We start from the raw sequence: 23,563 nt of genomic DNA on the forward strand, positions 1-23,563 counted from the left end.
CAAGCCTCTTCCTTTAGTACGAATTTCCTCAATAAGGTGCAAGCTTCTGTCGGCACCAGTCAGTACTGGCAGTGCCAGCCCCCAAGTTCCAAGACTTCAAATAAATTAAAGATGAAAATCAATGAGTGATACAAAATTTGATCATGCTCTTTTGGGAAAATGCTCTTCTTCTCTTGATCAGAAATGTATTTGTTGTTTTAAACATGCTTTGAAATGGATTAATATCATAAAACTGATAAACTCCAGAAGACCATTGCAGAGAACATCTGGGCTTTGGTGCTGGGCAGTCCCAGTTTAAGGCGTGAGCAGTGAGGAGTCGTCACAGCTTCTGAGCAGCCATTTAGCTGTTCTGCAAATGAGCCCAACGCTCTCCTCATTTGTAAAACCAAAAAGTAACTGGAACTTCACTTACCTAAAGGAGAAATATACATCTAGGAGCCCAATGACACTTAAACTTGAGGCAGCCTCGAAGTAAGTAAAGATGCCCCAGCACTAATGGATAGAGTCCCCGTAAATGTGCTGTTCGTTAGTGAAGAAACAGGAAGTGTGCACCCCACGGTTTCATTGCCAAGCTAATAAGTGACCAAACTGTGGTTAAGATGCCATTAGACGCTTGTCCCTTGACACTCTTTAGTTCTATGCTTTGTGTTTCTTCCCTCTTTGTTTCCTTCCTCCTTTCTTCCTTCCTTCCTTTCCCTCTCACTCTCTTCCTCTCTCTCTCTTTTTCTGCCTTAGTATCTTAATAAAGTTATTCTTTTAAAACTCCAAACTTGTAATGGTAGAGCTAAGTAGAACATTGGGTGGGGCCAGGGACGGGCAGTGGGCAGTCGGGGGGCAGTCCTGGGTGTCAGCCTGGCCCCGGAACTCTGCCTTGCTTGGGTGTCCTATTCTGTGTTTGTTCTTGCAGTCTTCTCAGATTACCAGTATATATGGATTTCTTTTTTTTTTCTTTTTCTTTTTTTTTTTTTTTTTTGAGTGCACACATTGCCATGGTTTTCGAATCAGCTTTCATTTCAGCCTGCTGATGATTGAAAGTGCTATTTGGGATCTTGTAAAAACTTAAATGCAGGTTTACAGCCCTCACGAAAATAGCTACTTTATGAGACCCATTTCAGTTCCACAGAAAAGCAGAGAGTGTGTGGGGAGCCTGCAAATAAAAGCTTCTGATGGAGGGTAAAGCAAGGTCAAATCTGCCACCCCCAAAATGTATTTTTGTGGGTGTGTGCAAGTGACTGCCCAGCAGAGGTATCAACCTAAGCATACTCCCCTGAATTTACCTAGAACTTCAGACATGAAAACATAGTTATGTGGCTGTAAGTAAGATTCTTCTTTTTTAAAGAAACATTTGTATGTGTAGAATACAAAACAATTCAGACTTTCAAGCCTTGCACAGCTGCAGTGCATGGGATTTGGTGTGCCATCATGTGGCACTCGCTGCCTCATTGACATGCACCTTCATACCGTGTGCAAACCCAAGATAAAAGCAAAAACAACATGGAAATTGGGCAGGACATAGCTGTGGTCCTAATCCAACTGGAGGTGGCCTTGCCCAAGAATTGATTGAACCATGTATTAATCTACAGAGTGCCAACATTTCCCCCTTTTTTTCTCCTCTTTCTTTTCTATACACTTTCTTGTTTTAGTCTCTCAAAAGCTGTGCAGAAAGGTCAACTATGAACTTGGCAATATGATGCCACATTTTGCTGACATCAAAAGTGAGGGACAGAAAGCCTTCAGAAAAGTAACTGGAGAACTCATCTAAAATCACATATGAGTTGGGGCAGAGCTAGAAGGGGAGCCTGGATCACTGTCCTCTCTCCAGGAAACTTCTGCAGGTGTTGGAATATGCAAGTAACAAATAGGCTGTCCCATGGATATGCACTAAGCTTTAAAAGGTTTGTCAATTAAACATGGAATAAGAAGATACATTAACATAGTATCAGTAGCTACTCTATAATTTTATGTTTGTCCATCAAGCTACTTGGTGTATTCATTTTTATCTCAATATTCACTGCCCCTCAGCCTTCTCCAATATATATTAAAATATATATTCCTTCTAGCTTGCATATATTCAACCCACTGTCCTCCCTAATTCTTTTCACCACTAACTACTTGGAAGAGTATTCTATGCTCAGCTACATTACCTTTCTTCCATTCCCAAATGCTCTCATTCCACCCCTTCTGCTCAAATGAAACTGCTCTCCTAGAGACAGATGATCAGTTACCTTCTGATCACCAAATTCTCCTTTCATCCACCACTTTTAGCCCTCTTTGCAGCATGTGGAGTGTTAGCAAATGTTGTCTTTTGAAACTCCATCCGTCCACGTGTCAATATCACTAGACCATCCTGGTGGCACTTCTCCTTCATTTCCCAGCCCGTTAAAGTGTTCACAGAGCCAAGGATGGATACGTAGGAGTAGCGAGGGGCTTCAGGAAAGATGTCACAAAATCTAAATCTCAGATTGATCTGAAATTTGTGAAAAAAATGTGACAGGCAACACAAAGGGCTGTTAGCTGTATCTGGGCAAGAAGAACAAGCTTTGCACGTTGTTCTCATGTTAACATATGGCAGGTAGAAAGGAGAGCAGCACAACATCTGCTTTGCTTGATGTGCACCAGGAGAAATGCTATTCGAACCAGGAAATGTGGAACAAGAATTATAGACGGGAAGGAGGGGAGGGGAGGAGGGAGGAGAGAAAGAAAGAAAAAGAATAAAGAAAGAAATGGGAGGAGGAGTAAAACTCAGGATGTTTGAGAAAATAATAAGAGCCCTGATAGTTTAAATTGATTTATGCTTTCAAAACCTACTAAGTACTAGCCATATGAAGGGCGTGGAGATGCTGCTTTTTGCAAACAATGTTGGCAAAGAACTATCACACAGGTTCCAAAGGGTAAGTGGTGCAATGTAGACACCAGTAAATGCTACTTCACAGAAGGGAAAGATTGCCCCCAATGCCCAGCACCACTGGAAAGGTCAGAAAAGTGCTGTGGGACTCCAGTCCCAAGACGCCAAAGGATAACATCTGAAGGTTCTGAATAAAATTTTTCCAGACACGATTCCAGGACTTTTGGGAATAACTATTGAACAATCAAAGGCAAATTAGAGGTATTAGAAAATGATTATCTAGATGGTCCCAGACTTACAATGGTTCAACTTAAGATTTTTCCACTTTACTATGGTGCAAAAGTGATAGGCATTCAATAGAAACCATACTCCAGATTTTGATTTTTCCCCCCAGGCTACTGATATGTGATATGATAGATAAGCTTACATGAGATATTCAACACTCGATTATGAAATAGGCTGTGCGTTAGATGATTTTGCCCAACTGTATGCTAATCCGAGTGCTCTGAGCACACTTAGAATAGGTTAGGCTAAGCTGTGATGTTCGGTAGGTTAGGTGTATTAAATGCATTTTCAACTTGTGATATTTTCAACTTTTGTTGGGTTTATTGGGTAGCCCCGTTGTTGTAAGCTGAGCATCTCTACTCTGTAGCCATTTCCAAAAACAATAGACCCTGCACATTATAGATCGAGACTAATTATTCTAGGTTACAGAAAGGATGGTTTGTGAGCAATCTGGAAATGGTAGGGCCCTCCACAGGCTGGGAGGAACCATATGTGTTCTGACAGGGCTGATGGATGTGGGAGCACCAGGCTATGGCTGAAAACGCTGGCAGGTTGATCGGATCTTGGAGGTGACACACATCCAGGTGGGAAAACTAATGAATCACAGGAAAGAATCCAAATTTTAAGAGATTTTTTGAAAGTCTGGAACCAGGAAGATAAAATTTAATAGGGGTAGTTGTGAAGTCTTCTATATAACTTGTAAAACTTCATTTGCAACACATACAATGAGCTCTCTCACTGGTGTGCTTAGGAGGATATCAAAAATTACCAGTGTCTGTGCTCAGACCCACTTAATAAAGAAATAAGAAATCACATGTCTCTTATAGAAGAGAGTTCCAAATAGGGAATTACCTGGAAATTATGCCACATGAGAAGAATTTAACCTGGAAAAGAGAAAGCTGAGGCCAAGCAGGGGAACGGCAGCTACATGGAAACATCTGCATAGCTTGCCAGTGGTTCCAGCAGGCGCCGTCATCATATACAGGCAGAAAGTACATCGAGGGCTTCCAACCCAAGACAAGGAAGACGTTTCTCACAATTAAATGTGTCCTAAGGAAATCTTTGTGTGGCTTCTCTGTATACCAGGGACTGGGCTATGTCTGGAGGTAAAAACCAAGGGCCCTGAAAACGGGCAGTGGCAGTGTGAGCTGGAAAGGCAGTCCCAGCTGTAGTGCAGCGGCCAGGGAGCTGCCAGCCGTCGGGTGCACAGAGCTCATGTGTCTGCATGGGCGGTGGGGTCAACTGAGGCCCTTACAGGGGCAAAATCGTGGGCGTCTCTGCAGAAAGTGGCAAGTGCAGGAAACTCAGAGAGAGGCTTGGAGGTCACACATGAGGGACAAGAGGCCAGAAGACAGCTTGGACCAGCATGGAAGGCCGTGCTCTGTGCTGTTGCAGTGAGGTCCCTTTGAAAGTTTCCAAGTACAGGTGTGACTCAGCAAGATGGTTTCAGACCTGTCACCCTTCCTGCAGCGTGGGTGACCCTCAGAGAGCTGAGAGGCTGGAGCTGGGCAGACCAGGGAAGAGGGCATTGACTAGTAAATGCGGTTTGGACTGAGGGGAGATCCTGCGGGGGCGTGTTGAGGTGAGAGACCCGCACACTTGGAAAGCCGGTCAGTACTGGGAGTGAGAGGGAGGGCACTTGATGTGTGCCCACAGCATTGACCCCCTCTTTGAAGTGGCCAGTGGCTTCAGCTCCGGATCTGTGTAGACACAGCACATTTGCACGTCTGTCTAAGACTCCATGGAAGGGATTCCAACGTTCACTAGGAGGCTGATTTGAAAAGTCTGTATTGCACTTAAGATTCTACGGTTCCAGGACTTTAAAAATTTTTTCCGTCCCAGATTTTCTTCTCACCCCTAAACAAAAGTATGTCCCAGGCGAGAGCTGGCCATCCCCTCTTTGCGCTCTCCTGATGTGAGCCTGACTAACTCCAGGCCTCTTCTCAGCGCTGGCATCGCTCCAAAACGTGATTCCAAATCTGCCTCTGAGAAGGTCACCTAACATCCTCCAACTTTGACAACAGACACCTCAGCTCTCCCCAAATGCTGCTTCCATGTCCTCCTAGACCACTGTTCCTGTCATTTGTGCCACCGGGCACCCAGCCTTGCACATCCTAGATCTTGCCCACTTCCTGGACTCCCTGAAGCTCCTGTCTCCAAACCCTCCACACCCGGTAGGGCTCTGATTCTTGCGGAAGTGGCAGAAAGTGACAAGTACAGGGAGCCGTTGTCTGGAATGGCTCTGGGCCAAACCCACGGATGAGCCCAACCTCCAGGAAGATGCCTGCTAGGGACGGCCAGGGGAATCTGCCGCCAGAGCTCGTCAGTACCGCGGGTAGCTTGGTGCTCATGGCGGGACTCAGGTGGTGGATAGGAACAGACCACAGGAAAGAAAACTGATGGCTGACCAAGAACAGAAAAGGGAGGAATTGTGCTGGGCACAGTAAGGAAAGCAGCCGATTCCAAAGAGAGTTGAGTCTGAGAAACCCTCAACATGTGAACTGGTGTAAGATGTTTAATCCTTGGAATTTTTCTCTTCTTTTTTGGAGTATTGTACTAGCCCTGCTTGGTTATTACATGGAGCTAATTAATCCCAAGCTTCTGGCATTCAGTATAGACAGATTTACTTGGTAAGTGTTAAATCATTCAAGGAGAGAGGAAATGCATCATATTTACTTTGTCTTTCTGGATAAATATAAAGACATGAACTGGGAAATCAAGTGCTGTTTTGCCTTCTTTGCTTTGCCATGTGGGTGGGGTAGACAGGACCTGTTTCATTTTCCAGACTGAGCCCATCTGTGCACAAAACCGGGCCCCGTCTGAGGTTACCAATGGGACCTGGCGTAGCCGACGTGAGCAACTGAGCTCAGGTTCAAGGGACCAGCCTCCAGGTGGTCTTTCTGTGACCACCCACATTGTGCAGCAGCAGCATGTGCCCCCAACCTGCTTTTAAATGTCAGCCCCCAAAAGCATGAGATGGAAATGCTCCAACACATGTGGTTATTCACTACAGAGCCAGTCATACAGTCAGCTGAGTCCATTTCCAGAAAGTTCTGTGCACTGAACCGCATACTTAGCATCAAGACTTTTTAAAGAGCAATGAAAGCAAAACAGAAAGAAGGCTTTTGTGTTCTAGGAAAGAAAACATTGATTTTGCCAGGACAAAATGTGTAAAAAGAATAAATTATATTTTAAGATTGAATGAGAATTATAAAACAGTGCCACCAGAAAGGTAGATATTTTTTTTTCCTACAACATTTTTAGGCAGGATTTCTTCTGTCAGGAGTGGGAGTCAGGTCTTGGTAAACAGTGTCCTCAGAGGAAAAAAATATAGTTTTCATTTGTGAATTTGAAATAAGCACCTAAGTTTCCAGAAACAGTGATATGTCATTTATTATACAATTCTTTGATCAACCTAAAGGACTCAGAGCTCTATAATAATGCGATTTGTAAGTGATTTACAGTGTCATAAGCTTTTTAATTCTGGTATTTTGATAACAAAAGGATTGGGTTGTACAATATAAATGACTTACTTTCAAAATGTTAATTTTCTGACTGCTGAAAATAAAATTGGGCTTTCTAGAAGTGACTAATAAATCACTTGTAATAAAACCTTTAATAGATGTCTGAGAATTTTATGGCCACAGAATAGTTCTGATATCTTTTTGTAAGTTTAAAAAAAGGATATAAAAAAGTTCCATGTAGAAGAAACAAGGAATCCATAAAACTGTAGTTTATTAGTAGTGATCTGAGTATACGATTATATTTTAAAATGGCAGTAGTCATCTGATTGTAGAATATTTGCCATAAATGCCTAAGTGAATGTTAATGAGTTATTTATCATGTACTAATATTAACTTTCTTTCCCTAGATGCAAAGAGTTTAGCTGAGATGCTCATGAGGTAAGAACAAGATCTAACACCCCAAATATCATGTTTAAAAGAACAGTTTTGAACTTGCCTTGATGATTTGTTTTTTAAAGATGACAGTCTGAAATTGACTTACACATTTTCTCTTTAACATACAATTTCCATTTACGTTCCAAAATATCCATATGCCTCATTATAGATGGAGATACTGAAAGATAGGTTTTGAGATGTGCAATAAGTAGTTGTCTTCTTGGCTGCACTCAACCAGTGGAATGTTTCCCATGAAACTGGGAAGAAAGAGACATGTTATAAGTAAGCAGGCTTCGTTTTGCTTCCACCCAAATATACTCCTTGTGAGGTCAAGCCTTCCACCTAACAGCTGAGTTAAAAGAAAACCACAGTGGGAAATGGGCTGTGCTCTTCAAAGGCAATGGGCTGACCCTGGGGAGCCTCCACTCCTGTCACCACTGCCTACTCACTGCCAGGTCTGGAAGACACAGCCTTCACCTTCCATTGCTAGGAGTGCCTGGCATGGTCCTCCTTGCGGCCATGGGTGGATAGCGGCTATTGAATGAGTAAGAGAAGCTTCACAGCCATGGAAGACAACAGGGCACCCTTCACAGCTTCACTTTTGCACGTCACAGGGTTTGTGAGAGGCAAAGACATGACAAGGACAGTGTGCATTCCTTCCATGTCTCTGAACACTATTTTCCACTCAGCCCCTCTCCAAATATTCGGTTTCCTCATGTTGTCCAACCTCCTTACTCCGTAAAAACCAGAACACTCTAATAGTACACATTTATACTCATGGATTAATTGACTGGCATGTTACCTCACCTGGATATTTGTATTTTAAGCCTTTCATAGTGTAACGATTAAATGAAAAGTGAGCAAGGAAAAAAGTAAGGAAAATGTCAAGAACCCTGATGGTGAACTTGATGTTGCCATTTTAGGATGATTTGTGTGAGAGAGGAAGAGGATGGGTCTCTTCCCACTCCCATTTCCATCACAGTTGTCTTCCTCCCCCATCTATACATATAAAATTAGGACTGTTTTGTTATTCACAAAGAGCCCATGTCCCCTATCACCAACGTCTTTGAAGATCAAAGGCAGAAATCAAGTACCATTGGCACATGGATTGCATTCCCATAGACATCTTTGTTTGGCCATCTTGTATTTTAAAACACTGTGCATCACAGGTAAAACAGTGATACAGAGGGATTAAGGGTAACTCTGAAAGACATTTGGTGGGAGTAATTAGATGAACGTTGGTGCCATCTGCAAAGATTGGGAAGATAGAGGCAAGGTATGGACTTGTTTTTTTGGAGGGCCGGGTTGCAGGGAGGTGTTGATGAGAATGAAAAGACCTATTTGGGTCGTGTTGCATTTGGGATTCATTTTAAGCACCCAACGGAGGTGTCAAACAGGCAATTGGTGGCAGGAATCTTGAGCTCAGAGCAGAGGCAAAGAGGTTGAGACAGCCTGTACAATCCTCCTTTATAGTGGGTATCTAACCACGCTAGACCAAACTTACCAGAAGATTACAAAGGTGTGTGTGTAACACCTGGAGTCCAGGCTCTGGCGGAAGTCTGTACTCATTTCTTGAGCAAGTGTGAGGACATTTATAGGTCACGTGGAGCACATCCAGACACACATGCACTTGTGTTGAGCGGATCTGATAAAACATCTGAAAAATGGATAAAGACGCCAGAATCACTGGGCTTGTAATGACTAATCTACCAAATAAAATAAATTTTCCAATGTAGACTTTAAAAATATAAATAAGTTGATGACTTTTAAAATGAGGCAATTTCACATAAAATTTGGCTTTCTGATTTCTCCTGGAAAGGTCCTGGCCACACTGGGCACCGCCCAGGTAGGGAAGGTGCTGGAGGTGTGCACAGTGCCCTTTAGACGGGGGGTGACTTCTGCTCACCATGGCAGCCCCTGCCCCTAGGCCACCTTCATCCCACCTCACCAGTCTGCACCCCCAGTAGGGCTCCTGCGGCCCCCAGAGAGCTTCTGGGCCCCAAGCTTTTCTTCCCCACTCCCTCCCTGTCCCAGGTCTCTGCCACCTCGCCTGCCCCTTCCTCCACGCCTTCGCCCCAAGGCCGTGAGGCTGGGGGCTATTTTCTGACATGTTCAGCATTTCTTCAGTTAGGTTGATTTGCTTTCCACTTCTCCTGATCTCCTAGAATGCACCCCTACCCCTCCTTAGCCCCTGAGCAAGACATTAGAAAGCATCCTCTATTAATAGGGCAATGACTGTCCTCGAAGACCACCTGTTGACAGGAGCAGGAATCAATTATGGTCTTTAAGGTTGACAGTTGTCAGCATGAAATTAGGAACAGTAAAACCAGTAATCACTACCACTTAAACTAGTTAACGTGATTTCCCTTCAAAGGGTGAAAGTGATTGAGAAGGAAGAGGATTTCCAAGCTCCTTGAATAGCTGAGTTTGTATGGGATCAGTTTAGAATTACTCATGAAAGTTTGGTTTGATCTAAGCCTGGCAGGTGAACCGGTCAAGCAACCAAACACCTTGTCACACATCTTGTCAATTTAGGATCAACCCTATTTCCAATGTGGCCCAGGAGGTCCAGGCGAGCCATGTCCATTGGCACAGAGAGTACTGAATTACTGTCCCTGTCTTTGTTGCTGTTTTCTCTGGAAGCCTGGGGAGTTGGCAGCCTGGTGCCATGAGAAGAACATGGAACCCACAGCCTATGTTCTAAGCCTCAGGTGGCCTCTGGCTGGTTTTCTGATATTAGGCAAGTGATTTTGCCACTTCGCGTGGCAAAGTGCTTTCCTCATCTAAAATACAAGAAAATCAAAATTGTTCCTAGCTTTATCATTCTGTGATCTAGGTGGACGAAACATTTATTTTCCAACCATGTTCCACCAAGAAGTATCAGGGTATTTCAGAAGGATTAGCTGGCCCAGGCCAGAAAGGCAGATGGGCCTGCAGGACACAGACGGCCTCGACCCCCAAGGGACCCTGTGCATGGTGCCACCTCTCATCGCTGTGCTTCCTGCTTCCAGATATCTGCCCGTGTCACCCCTGAGAAGAGAGACTGCATCCACCACACCCAGACAGAAAGATTGTCCTTTTATATGTTTAGGCAAGATTATTATTTTATTAAAAACATTGGCCGGGTGCGGTGGCTCACGCCTGTAATCCTAGCACTCTGGGAGGCCGAGGTGGGTGGATCGTTTGAGCTCAGGAGTTCGAGACCCGCCTGAGCAAGAGCGAGACCCCACCTCTACTAAAAATAGAAAGAAATTATATGGAGAGCTAAAAATATATAGAGAAAAAATTAGCCGGGCATGGTGGCGCATGCCTGTAGTCCCAGCTACTCGGGAGGCTGAGACAGGAGGATCGCTTGAGCCCAGGAGTTTGAGGTTGCTGTGAGCTAGGCTGACGCCACGGCACTCACTCTAGCCTGGGCAACAGAATGAGACTCTGTCTCAAAAAAAAAAAAAAAAAAAAAATGCCAGCCTCCTAAGAGGTAAGACAGGCTTGCTCTAAAAAACTAACAAACACATGTTTAAGGTTCAAGGATTAGTGTTAGTGAGTGAGCTGATTTTAAGCCGAGAAAGATTCAAATTGAGAGGATAAGTTACTTTAACTTTTTTAATGTTCATGTTTTTGTACACATAATAAAAAAATACTCACTCAAGCATTAGAATGAGCTATGTTCCTAACAGTCTGACTGTTATTCTACACTTAAAGAATGCTCTGATTCTTATTTGGAGGAAGAGAGGTTGTACAGACATCTTTATTCATTTTCTCCACCCCACCCTCCACCCTTAAGGAAACACTAAGATTTGGGAGAGTTGCAGTGACCAGTGATTAACTGGCTGAGCTGGGAGATACTCTGCCTGGTAAACAGCCCTCCCCCTCTCCTCCGCTCATTTTAATCCAACAGCCAAATGACAAATGGGTAACCCAAGATTATATTTTATTAATAACTAATATAGTTAGCATGATCCTATACCATACAAAAGATGCAATTTTGCTTCCACAGTGAAAACATTCAGACTCTTTTTCCAGGTCACAAATGAGGTTTCTTCAAACTACTTTTTTTGAAGGTTTGCTGCTGTTCTAATGACCAATTGTTATAGTTTTCGAGGGGCATCCTCTATATAACAATACAATATCAAATATGACCCCAAATATTAACATAATGAAATGACTTAGTTGGGACCTATGAACCCTTTTAGAATGAGAAGGACACTATTGCCCCAAAGCAAAGCCTTTAGGGACGTGCCACTCAGCTCACGTTTTACCCTCAAAATAACATGATTTATTTAACAAATATTTATTGAGCACCAACCGTGGCCAAATACGGTCCTAAGTTCTAGGGACATGCAAGGAGAACAGATGAAGATAGCCCCTGCAGCGTGTATATTCCAGTGAGAGACACAGATAATGAATAAGATAAATCAATTAAATATATTTAATTGATGTAACATACGCTTGGGAGTAATAAGTACCGAGGAGAAAAAATTTAGCAGAGAGGCCCAACCTGGCCCAACCCTGCGGCGTCTGAGTTGAGCCCCGCAGGAAGGCCGAGAACCGGCCACAAGGGTTTGGGGAGCAGTGGGGTGGGGCGTTCTAAGCAAAGAGAACAAGTGCAAAGGAAGGGAAGAGCAACGGGCCCCTGAAATCTCAAGGTTTCTTGGGCCATTTTCCTACAGTCTTTCCAGGAGAAGGAGGACTTTACCTCCAGCTTTGATTGTCCTGGCTCTTGAGGTTTAATCATATTCTAAGTCCTGGTGCGGTCGCCACGGTTCACAGCCATTATTTAGCTGGCTTCCTGCGCCAGTCTGATAGCAGACCCCTCATTGTTGTTTAAGTATAGCCTGCGCTTGGTGTTCATCACTATTTAATAGAGCAGCCGCTGACTGCCTCATAACTATTCATGATGAGCAGAAGGAACTAGCTCACACTTCTATTTTTGGTGCAAGGACAAGCTCAAGTCCCCAGTGAAGTTTCTAAACAGCTCTCGCGGATATTCACAGAGGAGTCGTTCCCCATATGCTTGTGTGGAAATGTAGCTTGTCTAAGCATGACATGAATGCAGCCCCCCAATCACCCAAGATGCTCTTCCTTTCATGCAAGTATTTTAACTTTTGCATTCTTCTCTCTGTTTTTTTAACCACAAACAAAATAAGTTAGTTAAGTAAGTACTTTGAAAGAGTATAGAGACCATGTGAAAAAAATCAGGCCAAAACGTTTGAATCTGGGCTCTGCGTAATTAGCATGATCCAGGTACATAACCCAGTTACTCGTGGCAGAACGAGAAATCCGGTTCAAGGTCAACTCCTAAGCAGGATGTTTTGGTTATATTCAGATGGAGAGTATACACATCAGGCAAACATCTAGGGAGGCATCTGAGTGAACTTGGCCTTAGGATTATTAAGGTTCAAGAGTGGACAAGTCCTCATTGACAAGGAAAGATCTGTAGAGGCAGAGCCTTGGGACACAATGTGGATTGCTTGGCCGGAAGGGAAAGTATTTGAGATGCAGTGGGAATACCCCTTTCTTGTTCTCTATTAGAAGTAACCAACACAGAGATAAACCATCATTCAGTGAACTAGGCTCCAGAAATCTTTTCCAAAACAGACTTTGACAATTGTTGATCTGGGTTTATAGATGCCATAGATTATCTCATTGATGGAAGTGTCCAAATGACTACTGCTTGTTAGAGGATGTTTCTGCAAACATTATTTTAACATCTAGTGAATTCTTATAATTCTGTAAAGACTGAACAACCATCCTTCTAATGAGGATTGCTAATTAAGGCCTTTATTGACTTTTTAAAAAATTTTTGTGCAATGTGGATTTTTTTTTTTTTTACTGCGGGCTGTAACTGGCTATGATTATACCAAGCAGTTTTACTACCTATTTTCATTTACATTTAGAGAACAGCTCACTCTAAGAGTAATTTTCTGGTACACAAATTTTGAGATAAAATTATTATAGTAATTGCTTTTTTTTCCCTTATTCTAAAATGCCTTATCAGGAAAACTAAACTAATGTCAGGAAAGTTAACAAGGTTTGTGATTTGTCACTAAAACATAATAAAATAGCACCAGATATGCATATGGATCCATTAGTAAAACCTCCATCCAGCTGCTTTCCCCCTCACCCTTGCTGCAATATCTCACATCTGACAAACGAAAATGTTGTTGGTTTTAAAATCGCTTTGCATTTGTTTCATCTAGCTTTTACACAAGAAATGGGAACTTTGTAAAGGTGCTATTGATATGGAATAAATCTCTATTGATAATTTGTATTTTCTAAACCTCCCCAGTCTGGTGAAATGAAAGAAAAAAATCTCATATCGTGTACTTTTCCCTTCCCTTCCCCCTAAGGAATTTGTGTAATTAGACAATAAACTCAGTTGGCACAATGTAACATTGAACTGGATTTGTTACTGTATCCACCCATCTCATTCCCAGTAAGAATACTCGGACTTCGGACACTTTGAGCAAGCAACAACAGACCCTGAGAATGCACATTGACATACCCAGAGCTCAGCTTTTGATCGAAGAGAGAGACACGATGGAGACCATCGGTAAGGTGCCCCGTTTGCCCCTTTACACAGTGTGGCTGCCACAGCCATGCCTTCTCAGCCCACACCCTAGGGCATGGGAAATATTAGATGGGAAAGCATCTTGAACGCTACATGAGTATAAAAGTTAGAAGGTAGAGAATTGCTACCGTGGAGAATAAGTATCTGCAAGTATACTTATTACAAATTTGACTTATACACAGCTCAGTGGTCATCTGGGACAGGAGGTCTCCAACTCTGATCACTCTGGGTCTTTCCCAGGGAGGCTACTGTTGCCACTGCAAGGATTACATCTGTAGTCAAATGCACATAAGCCCAGAAGGCCCGCACAGGTTGGAAATCCACTCTATGCTCTCCTCGGCAACTCTGATGAGGCAGCCTCCACTAAAGAGAACCTTTAAACTATACTTAACAGCAGAACAAACAAATGTCTTTGTACAAGGTATCCTCCATCCATCCCTGGCACCCCAGAAATATCCTGGAACTGTTTCCTTTGCAGCACTTTGGGAAACACCCAGCCCCCTTGTGTCATGGTTTTACAGCAGCCGCAGGGAGGTTTTGTGGCTCAATCACCCGGAATCCAGGTGACTTGACAGTTTCCAGGCTCTTTTCCCTCAGAGACCACTGTTCCACAGTGCCTGCCTCGACAGTGCCATTTGTTCCAGAAACAGAGACTTCATATTTTCATTGCAATAATAGAATAGCTAACATTTATTGAGAACCCTCTAAATGTCACACACTTGTATAAGCACTTTATGTGCCTTATTTAATTTAACCTTCCAGCCAACATGTGAAAAAGGTACTCTTTTTGTAACTGAGATGCAGAGAGGTTAGTGTAGCTTGCCAAGATCACGCAGACAGGAGCAGAGCCAGGGTCCCCACCTGGCCACCTGCTTCACTGCCATGTCATCACCGTGGTGATGGGCTATTGTCACCTGCTTAGATACTGACAGGTTACCTCCAATAAGTCCTGGCCTTAGAGGTTCCCCAAGCTTTCCAGTATCCATGGAAACAGACTCTGCAGCAGGTTCCTAAGCTGCCTCTTTTGAAAGTTCGCTCTGTTTATTTTGGAAGGTGTTTGCTGGCATGCGTCCCTGGGTGACCCTTTCTTGGGGTCTGGACAAAACTGCCTGCCTCCTACCACATACCACAGCCACCTCCTGCCAGGAGCAAGAGGCCAGCTGGGCAGAGCACCTCCTCCACCCACCAGTGGAGACATCTTGGCCTTATGGCTCTGAAATCCTAAAGCCTGGGCTTCCCTCGCTGGATTCACGTGGGTTCAGGCACAGCAGCACTTAGAGAAAGGTTGATCGAGTCCAACGTGCCCTCGGTTAACTGACTTGAGTTGAAGACTCACCACCCATGTTGTACGAGGAGCCACTACTTGCCCTAAAATGCACGAGATTTTATTAGTTTGCTCACATCAGGATAAGGCACCACGTTTTGCTTTTCAATACCTTTTCTTTTTTAGAGGTATACCTGGAACCTTTTATGGAACTCAGTAGATTGGGTATTAAAACTAAAATTTCCTTTGAAACATGAGTTCAAAAATCAAAATGTAATTCCTTTGACCCTGTGATTTTATAAGCCAAGGCCTTACCTGTATTATTTAATTTAACCCTTCCAACCAACATATAAAAAGGTGCTACTTTTGCAACTGAGATGTGGAAGTTATGTACCTTGTGGAGGTCACCATGTTTGCTAAATGAGCCTCATGAGATCTGTTCATCATTCTCCATAAGGCTGTTAAAATAGATACTAGGTGGATCCCGGGAGCAGCATATGGCCTGCAAGAGCTAGTCCTTGCTGGCTCAACACCAGAGATAGCCTGTCACTCACTTCTGTATGCAGTAATGACCCTCGGCTGCAGATACACCACAGCGCACACAAGACCATCCATCACCAAGAGTGGTTTACCTTCTGGTGATGCCTGACAGCTGGTCGATGGCATTTTCTAATTATTAGGGAAGTCGAACTGCGGTGCTTTAAAACGCTCTGGGCTCTGACTACAAGAATCTAATATTAGAGGGACATTAATCTCAAGCCAGAATGAATGGTCAACCTCACGCCCTGACAGGCGCTGAGATTTCCCAATACTAGTGGGAAACCTAGCCCCGCAGATCAGCTAGTGTGCTCTTAGAAGGGCTGCGTGCTAGAAACCATGATGCATCCACGTTATTGATGAAAGATGAATGTAGACAGGCAGCCCCTGGTGCCAGGTCCGTTCACTTGTAAGAAACTGTCTCTGTAAAAAGGAAAAACCCTCACTGAGGGGCCAAGGGATGACTGAGGGGCCGGACCTCCAAGCCAAGCCCCGGGGCCCGTGGTGGTGTCAACCTGCTCTGCACCACGCGCTGGGATGCTCGCAGACATCTTGGCAGCCTTCCCTCTATTCCTCTGCCAAGAAATTTTGTTCTGACTTCAAGAGGCTTTCCTTTCCTGCCAGAGCTTGAGTAATTGGATTTTGTAGGGTTCATTCTGTTCAGAGCCTTTTTTGGGCACAGAAGCCTAGCTGTGCTGTTTACGACTTTCACATCTCTGCTGCGGTGTCGGGGCAGGCTGTGGCATGGTCCCGGCTGACTGATAAACTCATAGGACAGCATCCTAGGCTGCAGTCCTTGCAAATTTATGAGAAATCCATATACCCTAACCTAAGTTTCCCTTGGAGTACAAAAGCTCTTAAGAAAGTGTGAAAAGTATCACCACAAAGTAATGAAAATCCCAAGGCAACCAAATAATGGTGTAGCTCAAGCAGCTGCTCCTTCTCCAAGCACCAAGATGCTCAGAACCCAGCTAAACCCAGGCTCTTGCCTCTCCCACCTCCGAGTGTCTGCACTGGTGGGACTCCGGAGTCTGACAGGTGAGTCATTTTAGGGGAAGTCAATTAAGGGATAGTCCAGAGTGCTGAAAGCTCACAAAAGGTGGGAAGACAAGGAAGGTACCTCAAATCCTTTACCACAGAGGAATCGATAAGCTTGGAAAATTGGATTTTTCTCTTCTTTTTTTCTCCCTGCAAACGTTTGCCAAGTTCATAATGGAGCCCGCCCCAGTGTAGAGCCCTGCAGTGGTGCAGTCCCAGTGCTGCAAGCAGAGCATCCCAGCAGCCAAAGGGACCCATTCTGACAGGCAGCCCCATCACTGGGTGGTGCTGGCCTTGCTGACAGTGTCTCAGATGAGCTTTTGACAAACACAGGAGTCCAAAGCTCTATCGTGTGGGCAGCCACAACAGCAAGCTCCTCAAACCAATGCTTGCTTCACGGAAAGAAACCGCACCCAGAGAGCGGAGCGCCTTCTCCTCGTGGTCACCCCTCCTTTCCCACTCATGCTCCAAAGTCAACCCTAAGCTCTAGAGTGATGCGGACACAGCACCTGAATCTGTGGTCACGTGTGTTGCTGTCGTGGAGGCCACTATCGTTGTTGTCATTGACAGTAGCACAAGTGCCGATGGAGGGAGAAGGCCAGGGAGTCCCCGAAAGGGGGTAACGTGTCTGGTTTCTGTGTCCTGCCGTCCTGCAGACGATCGCTCCACTGTCCTGTTGACAGACGCCGACTTCGGAGAGGCAGCGAAGCAGAAGTCCCTGACGGTCACCCACACGGTCCACTACCAGTCAGTGTCTCAGGCCACCGGGCCCTTAGTGGATGTTTCGGACGCTCGGCCGGGAACAAGTGAGTGGTCAACGACACTTAAAACGTGGGGTGTTAGCAATGATGAAAACGTATTAACACTCTGTCACTATCAAATGAAAATGCAGGGCTTTCCAGACCCAGGCCTAAGAAACAAATAGGTATAATGACATCTTTAATTGGGATAACGAGTTTTTATTGTTTGGTCTTAGCTATGATTAAAATTATGTTGGTTCAAGCCAATAACTCTTGGTATTGGTTTACTCTGAAAAGTCCTAGAACTTTCAGGTCAATTTATTTATTTATTTTTTTGTTTAGGCAACATAGGAAAAGGGGAAGGTATTCAACATTAGCGCGTGTCTCCTATGTGCCAGTATTTGGTTAGAAAAATGATGTCACACATGTTATCCTTGCAACAACCTTGTAAGATACATACTCATAAAGTAGATATTATAGACCCTAGTCTACAGATGAGAAAACTGAGTCTCAGCGAAGTTAGGTGAGCAGCCCAAAAAGTACATATAATAAGTAGTGAAACCAAGATTCAACTGTGGATTTGTCTGTCCTCAGTTTATGATTTTCCCCCTGAATGCACTGTTTGAGGAATATTATAGTTCTGGCTAGCATGGAGATTATGTTGGATTTAGTTATTAATATTTGCATCCCTAATATATGGAAATTAATTACTGCAATGAAGTTAAATCCCCTAATATGTATCTAGAGCCTATTAATTAGTCTTGTTTTTCATCATTGAAATTATCCCTAAATCTCTTTAAAGACTGAGAAATTGATGTCCCGATTATTATCATTTTGGAAGCTTTGATGTCTAGCTTTCAAACCTCTAATCAGTTTCTTTGCAAAAATTTACATTCTCAGAGTAGTGTGTTATCATTAGGAAAATAAATATTATAATGTTAAAAGCTATTCTTCATGAATTCTAACCTGTGTCGTATTTGTGAAATGCAATGAGCTTCCTGAAACTAACCAGCTGCTTACTAAATAACATTATAATATACAGGAAACAGTTTTAACAGGCATTGAAATTCATTTGAAAAATGTTTTTAAAATATGCTAAAGAAGCCTTTGCCTTCTTCCTTCTGTCTAACCTCACCTCCTTCCTCTTTAATGACATTCGTACATTCTGAGGACATGAGCGGGTCGTGAGAGAGAATTAGCTTTGCAAAGGGGCGTGTATGAGAGCCTTGTTCTTAAAACGTGATTCAAGAGCTTTGGCTTCTCTCTTATGATCTGCCTGGCCTGGCTTCCGACTACTTCAGGGCACTGTTCGGATGGGTTTCTGAGCCACTTCTTGCCGTTAAGTCAGGAAAGGGTTACATAGACTCTGAAGGGATTGCACTTTTAGACTGATGAATCCCTGGTGTCAGCGTTCCCTTGGCCCAGTCAGCATGGGGATTGTTGAAGAAAGTAACAGAAGAGGAAGAAGAAGACAGAGACAGCAGGTCAGATGCTCCAGGGAGTATTTTCAACTTTTTGTGTGCATCAGCTCATCCTGGCACCTGTTTAAAACATCAATTCTGGGGCTCCACCCTAGAGGTTCTTGCCTGGGAATCTGCATTGTAGCAGACACTCTGGATGGTTCTGATGTTGGTTGTTTGGACTGTCATTGAGAAACACTTCCCCAAAGGTTGGAAATGTGTCCTGTGCAACACGAGAGGACGTGTGACACAGTGGTGCAGAATCCCTCCAGCACACCAGTTCTTTCTGCTACAAAGCAACACACACGCATTTCCACTTCCCTGCCAGTGTTCAGCTAGCAGCAGAGAAATGCACAGAGGCTCATCGTAAATAGTTAAGACAGGGGGAGAGGCAGCAAAATGAAAGCACCGGCAAACTTCCAGCTGCAGAATAATGAGAAGTTGGTTTGATGGCATTTAAAATATCAACAGAGACGTGAATTTGAGTCAGAGCAGAGACTATAAAGCAGTGGTTGGTGAGTGGCAGGCAGAATGCATGTGGGAGGGACAGGTATGTGTATCTCATGGCTGAAAAGTTGGAAGCATAGCTGGGGAAGTCTAAGAATGCATTCATTCAGCATTCACAAATATTTCTTAACATTTCACTTTACATCTATGGCTCAGTGCTCCGTGATGGGGTTATGTCATGAGTAAGATGCAGAAAGACATTCATTTCATTCCAGTGGGGGAAGGCAGCTGGAAAACAAAGGACTGAGGTGTTTTTCATTTCTCAATAAGTACTAGACAAAAGTAGAACAGAATGAAGTGATGGCGAGTCAGCAGGAGTTTGGGGGTGGTGGGGCTGCTGCCTTGGATCTGAGTCTTTTGGGGAGACGTCCATGGAGGAGAAGATACGGACCAAGACCAGAGCCAGCCAGGCAGAGGGGGCAGAAGGGAAAAGCTCCCAAGGTTCTCCAGCGTGTTGGGGGTGGAAGCGTCACTGGAATGCAGAGCGAGGCAGGGAAAGTGGTGAGGGCTGAGGCAGAGAACAGCTATTCTCTTCATGTAGGGCCTCAAAAGCCAGCATCCTGCAAGTACGTTTCATTCTGGGAGGGACGGGATGCTCTCCCAGGGGTTTAGCCTGAGAGTCAATCACACAGAAACACTACAGCTTACAGAGCAACGTTTCTTTCCTCTGTGATGAACTTCATTAAATAATGTTTGCTAACATCAGGCACATCCACTCAAATTCATGCTTCAGTCTCTGGCTCTCCTATACCCCAAAAATGAGGTTATTCATTTAGCGTCTGCACAACCCTCTGTATTAGTAAAAATCTGCAGGATCGTTCTTTGATTAAATGTTCCTCCAAAGCCACAGTGCAAGGGGCTGACAACATTCCATTTTTTATTTAGAATTAGAAACGGTGGGGGACTGTCCCCACAGCGGCTGCAAGAGTCTGAAACCCATGAACTTTCTAAAGCCCAGTCCCCTGCCCACTTTTGGTGCCCCAGAGCTTGTCACCTCTGTCCAGGTGTTAACTCGGTCCCAGGGAGCAGGTTCTTCTCCCTGCAGTTTGTCATATTTGCAGAGATTCATTCATATCCTCTATTTTCTCAACTACAAAAGATGTTATTATTCTCTCTGGTATGTTAGAACTGTTGTCATTGCAGGAATTCTTTATTCTTAAGAAGAGCATCTAAAATATGTTATTTGTACACTAGAATGATTGCACTGTAGAAGTTATGTTTCTAAGCATTTATTAGTTTGCCAAAGGGTTACAAAAATTCTTATGAGGATGGGAGAAATCACAACAATTTGCTGTTTGTCTGTGTCAGTGTGTGAAAACACATCCCTTGGCTGTGTCTGCTATGGTGTTTACTTCCCTGTCTGTCCTGTGGATTATGGTCCCACTTGAAAACTGGCACTGTATTTATGTCCTTATCCCCAACACCAGCCACAGTGTCTGACACACAGTAGGCATTCAGCAAATAAACAGTGATCAACTAGCAAATTCCCAGAGCTGAGCAGTGGGAATAGAAAAGGAAGGATGTGGAGTAGCTTAAACAGGACTTGGGCAATCACTTTCATTCCCATCTGTCTGTCCTCTGTCTCCTGAGATACCTGGTCATCTGGGTGGACGTGTGTCTCCCCGGTGAGAGGTGTCTCTTGTAACATGCACGTAGTCTGTGCCGGCACACTCTGCAGAGCTTCCCAGCAAGACCACTACCTAGGAGGGCTTAGGTCAACTTTTCTACTTGCAAAAGGTGTGAAGACATACGAAATAATAAGTACTAGTCTTGACTTTTTTTTTTTTGGTCGTATTTACCTGGAAGTCATTTATTCGTGCAGAGAGCATTTACCAAGCACTCGTGATATATATATCACTGAGCTGGGAAAGGAATAGGACATAGTTCCCACTCTTAATACCTCTACTATTCAGCTCCTTTCTGCATCACAAACATTCTCTGGCTTCTAATTTTATGATTTTTAATGGGTGTTGTCTGTTAAACCCTCTAAATTGAATCTTCAGCCTTCCTGAACAACCCACTAAATCTCCTGCCTCCATCATTCCGATAAGTTCAGGTTGTGCTCCATCCCTGGCCCGGTGTTTGCTGTGCAGGAGCCATGGGCAAGGTGAACCAAGGTTTATTGATCCCTGCCACCGTGCCCGGGTGCTGTAGCACGTTAATCTCACTGAACTCACACAACAGCTCTAAGGGTGGGTGGTGACACCACTCAGTCTCACAGAGGAGGGAATTAGGCACATCCAGTGAGGTCACTTGGCCAGGTATACAGCCAGTGAGTAGAGAAACAGAGCACAGGCCCAGGCAAGCTGGAGCCGAAGCTCTCACGCTCAGCCCCTCTGTGGTACCTGTGGGTAAAGGATGACATATCTTTTAGATATGTCTAAAGATTGACTAAAGATTACACTTCACATGTATGCACATTAAGTAACAGGAGCTTACAACACAAATTAAAACTTTATTGTTGAGACTTTGAAGAAAACTATACTATCACCCAGAAAGGTACTGGAGATAGTACCGGGGGAAATACCTGGTGTAGACGAGGTGCGTCCAGCTGTCCGGTGTGTAATAAGCTCTTGGTAAATATTTGTTAGTTAAATGAGGGAATGTTCAGATCTACCAGTCTCATCCTTTCTATGGGACAACTGGTGAACTCATTATGTAAAGCTGAGGCCTCAGCATCTACAAGATCTGGAAACCAATAGCAGGGGATGAAAGCAGATTAATTCTGTGATCACAGCACACATGACATGTTTTGTAACCCTATTATCCACAAAATCCTCTCTTATCCCAAATTCAGGATAATTAAAATAATTTGATTCAATGAGCAGAAGCTTAATTCGGGTCCAGACCCCATGTTGAAAGGCCGAGAACTATTTATATCACTTACCCTCTAACTATTCAGCCGTTTAGCAAGCATGATGCTTAATCACCAGGTTTTATTTATATTAGAATGTTGAGGAGCCTAACAAAATCCTTTCCATGCAGGGGCAGTAAATCCCAGCATTTATTTGCTTAGGAGATGAGCTAGTGAATTACACAAAGGAGCCTACCCAGGGGAATCCAAGTAAAAATTCTATTTTAGCTGCTATCTCAGAAGCTATGATACAGCAGGGTTCAGTTCAGGTACAAAGCAATGGCTCCAAAAACCTGATTATTAAAGAAATGTGTCAAGTACCCCGGTATTCTACATATTGAGACACTTTTGACTCTAGGATGCCTGTTCAATGCGGAACAGACCTGCAGGCTATGGTTCAAGGAAATAATATCATGACCTATATTTTCAACATTATCAGGCCACTGGCAAAACTGTCCTCATCTAGGAAAAAAGAGATAATGAGTAAAATTAACTTGAAAAGAGTTCTGGCTTTGAATAGAGACTGGCACGTGCCATTTTCCCAGGGAATTTTCCAAATAGGGTGATCGCAACTAGGAAAGGGACTGAGGGAGTGAAGATTTCTGCCCCACCAGGTGAGCTCAAGTGAAGGAAACATGGGTGAGGGTTTGGGGTGTTCGAGAAAATAATTGTATCCTTGAAGCATGACTATCAAACCCCCTTGCCCCCCCAAGTATCCAGAGGTAAACTTGCTCAAAATGATCTACAGTTGTAGTTGCAAGAAACTTAAAGAAGAATAAAAATGAGAACCCTGGACACTTATGTAAGGGGTTGGGCAATTTCCTGGAAAAGATTCATTAGCATTTAAATAACAAGCTCCACTTTTGAAGTGGATAGTGCCTGGAAGACATTTAGCCTCCTACCCAGAATATTGTCTTCCTATCTCTTTGAGGCCCTCTCTCCTAGCATCTCAGGGAAGAAACATGATTATCATTCACACCTTGTTGTCTAGAGAGCTCCAGCATAACTCATTTACATTCTAATTGAGGCACAGAAAATATTCCAATAAAGTCTTCTGTGGAATTTTGCAAAGAAGGGATGAAATGTGTCTTAAAATCAATGCCCCAGAGAATATGCACTGAGACCAAGTATTTTGATGACCCAGGAAATCTTAAAATGTATCTATTTGACTGTCATCTTAGCATTCCTCTCCAGCATCATAGAATGATGGATGAGGTTCAAAGAACAATAACTAGAAACTTGCAAGGAAGAAAATCTTCTATTTAAAAAGAAAGCCATTTTGCCACTTTTCAGTGTCAGCCTCTCGTGTCCTGACATGGAATTATAAACAAGCTGTTGTCATTCAGACACTGCAGTAGAAACCTCAGATGCCCAGGATGAAGCCAGGTGTGGTGAAGTAACAGGCACTATCTGGACTGGAAGGCAGAAGGGATGGGTTTTCTTTTTTATCATGTAATAGCTGCACCAGTTCTCTGTATGCCAGGGATGACTGCAAGCTCTGTGGGTGGAGCCAAAGAGGAATACCACTGGCCTTGCCCAGGGAGACTTCCAGGCTAGTGAGAG

The 23,563-nt window shown here is 43.8% G+C and overlaps 1 protein-coding gene across 1 annotated transcript in view; it reads left to right on the forward strand.

Annotated features, from left to right (window-relative positions):
- DSCAM (DS cell adhesion molecule) overlaps nucleotides 1–23,563 on the forward strand; it is a 740,578-nt gene that overhangs the window by 698,322 nt on the left and 18,693 nt on the right. The window contains exons 29-31 of the mRNA XM_069471934.1: nucleotides 7,002–7,032; nucleotides 13,467–13,582; nucleotides 17,096–17,245. Of these exons, the coding sequence (XP_069328035.1) occupies nucleotides 7,002–7,032; nucleotides 13,467–13,582; nucleotides 17,096–17,245 (297 nt within the window). The remainder of the gene's footprint in view (nucleotides 1–7,001; nucleotides 7,033–13,466; nucleotides 13,583–17,095; nucleotides 17,246–23,563) is intronic.

This window comes from Eulemur rufifrons, chromosome 7, assembly GCF_041146395.1.
Source record: "Eulemur rufifrons isolate Redbay chromosome 7, OSU_ERuf_1, whole genome shotgun sequence".
In the NCBI taxonomy this organism is placed as follows: Eukaryota; Metazoa; Chordata; class Mammalia; order Primates; family Lemuridae; genus Eulemur; species Eulemur rufifrons.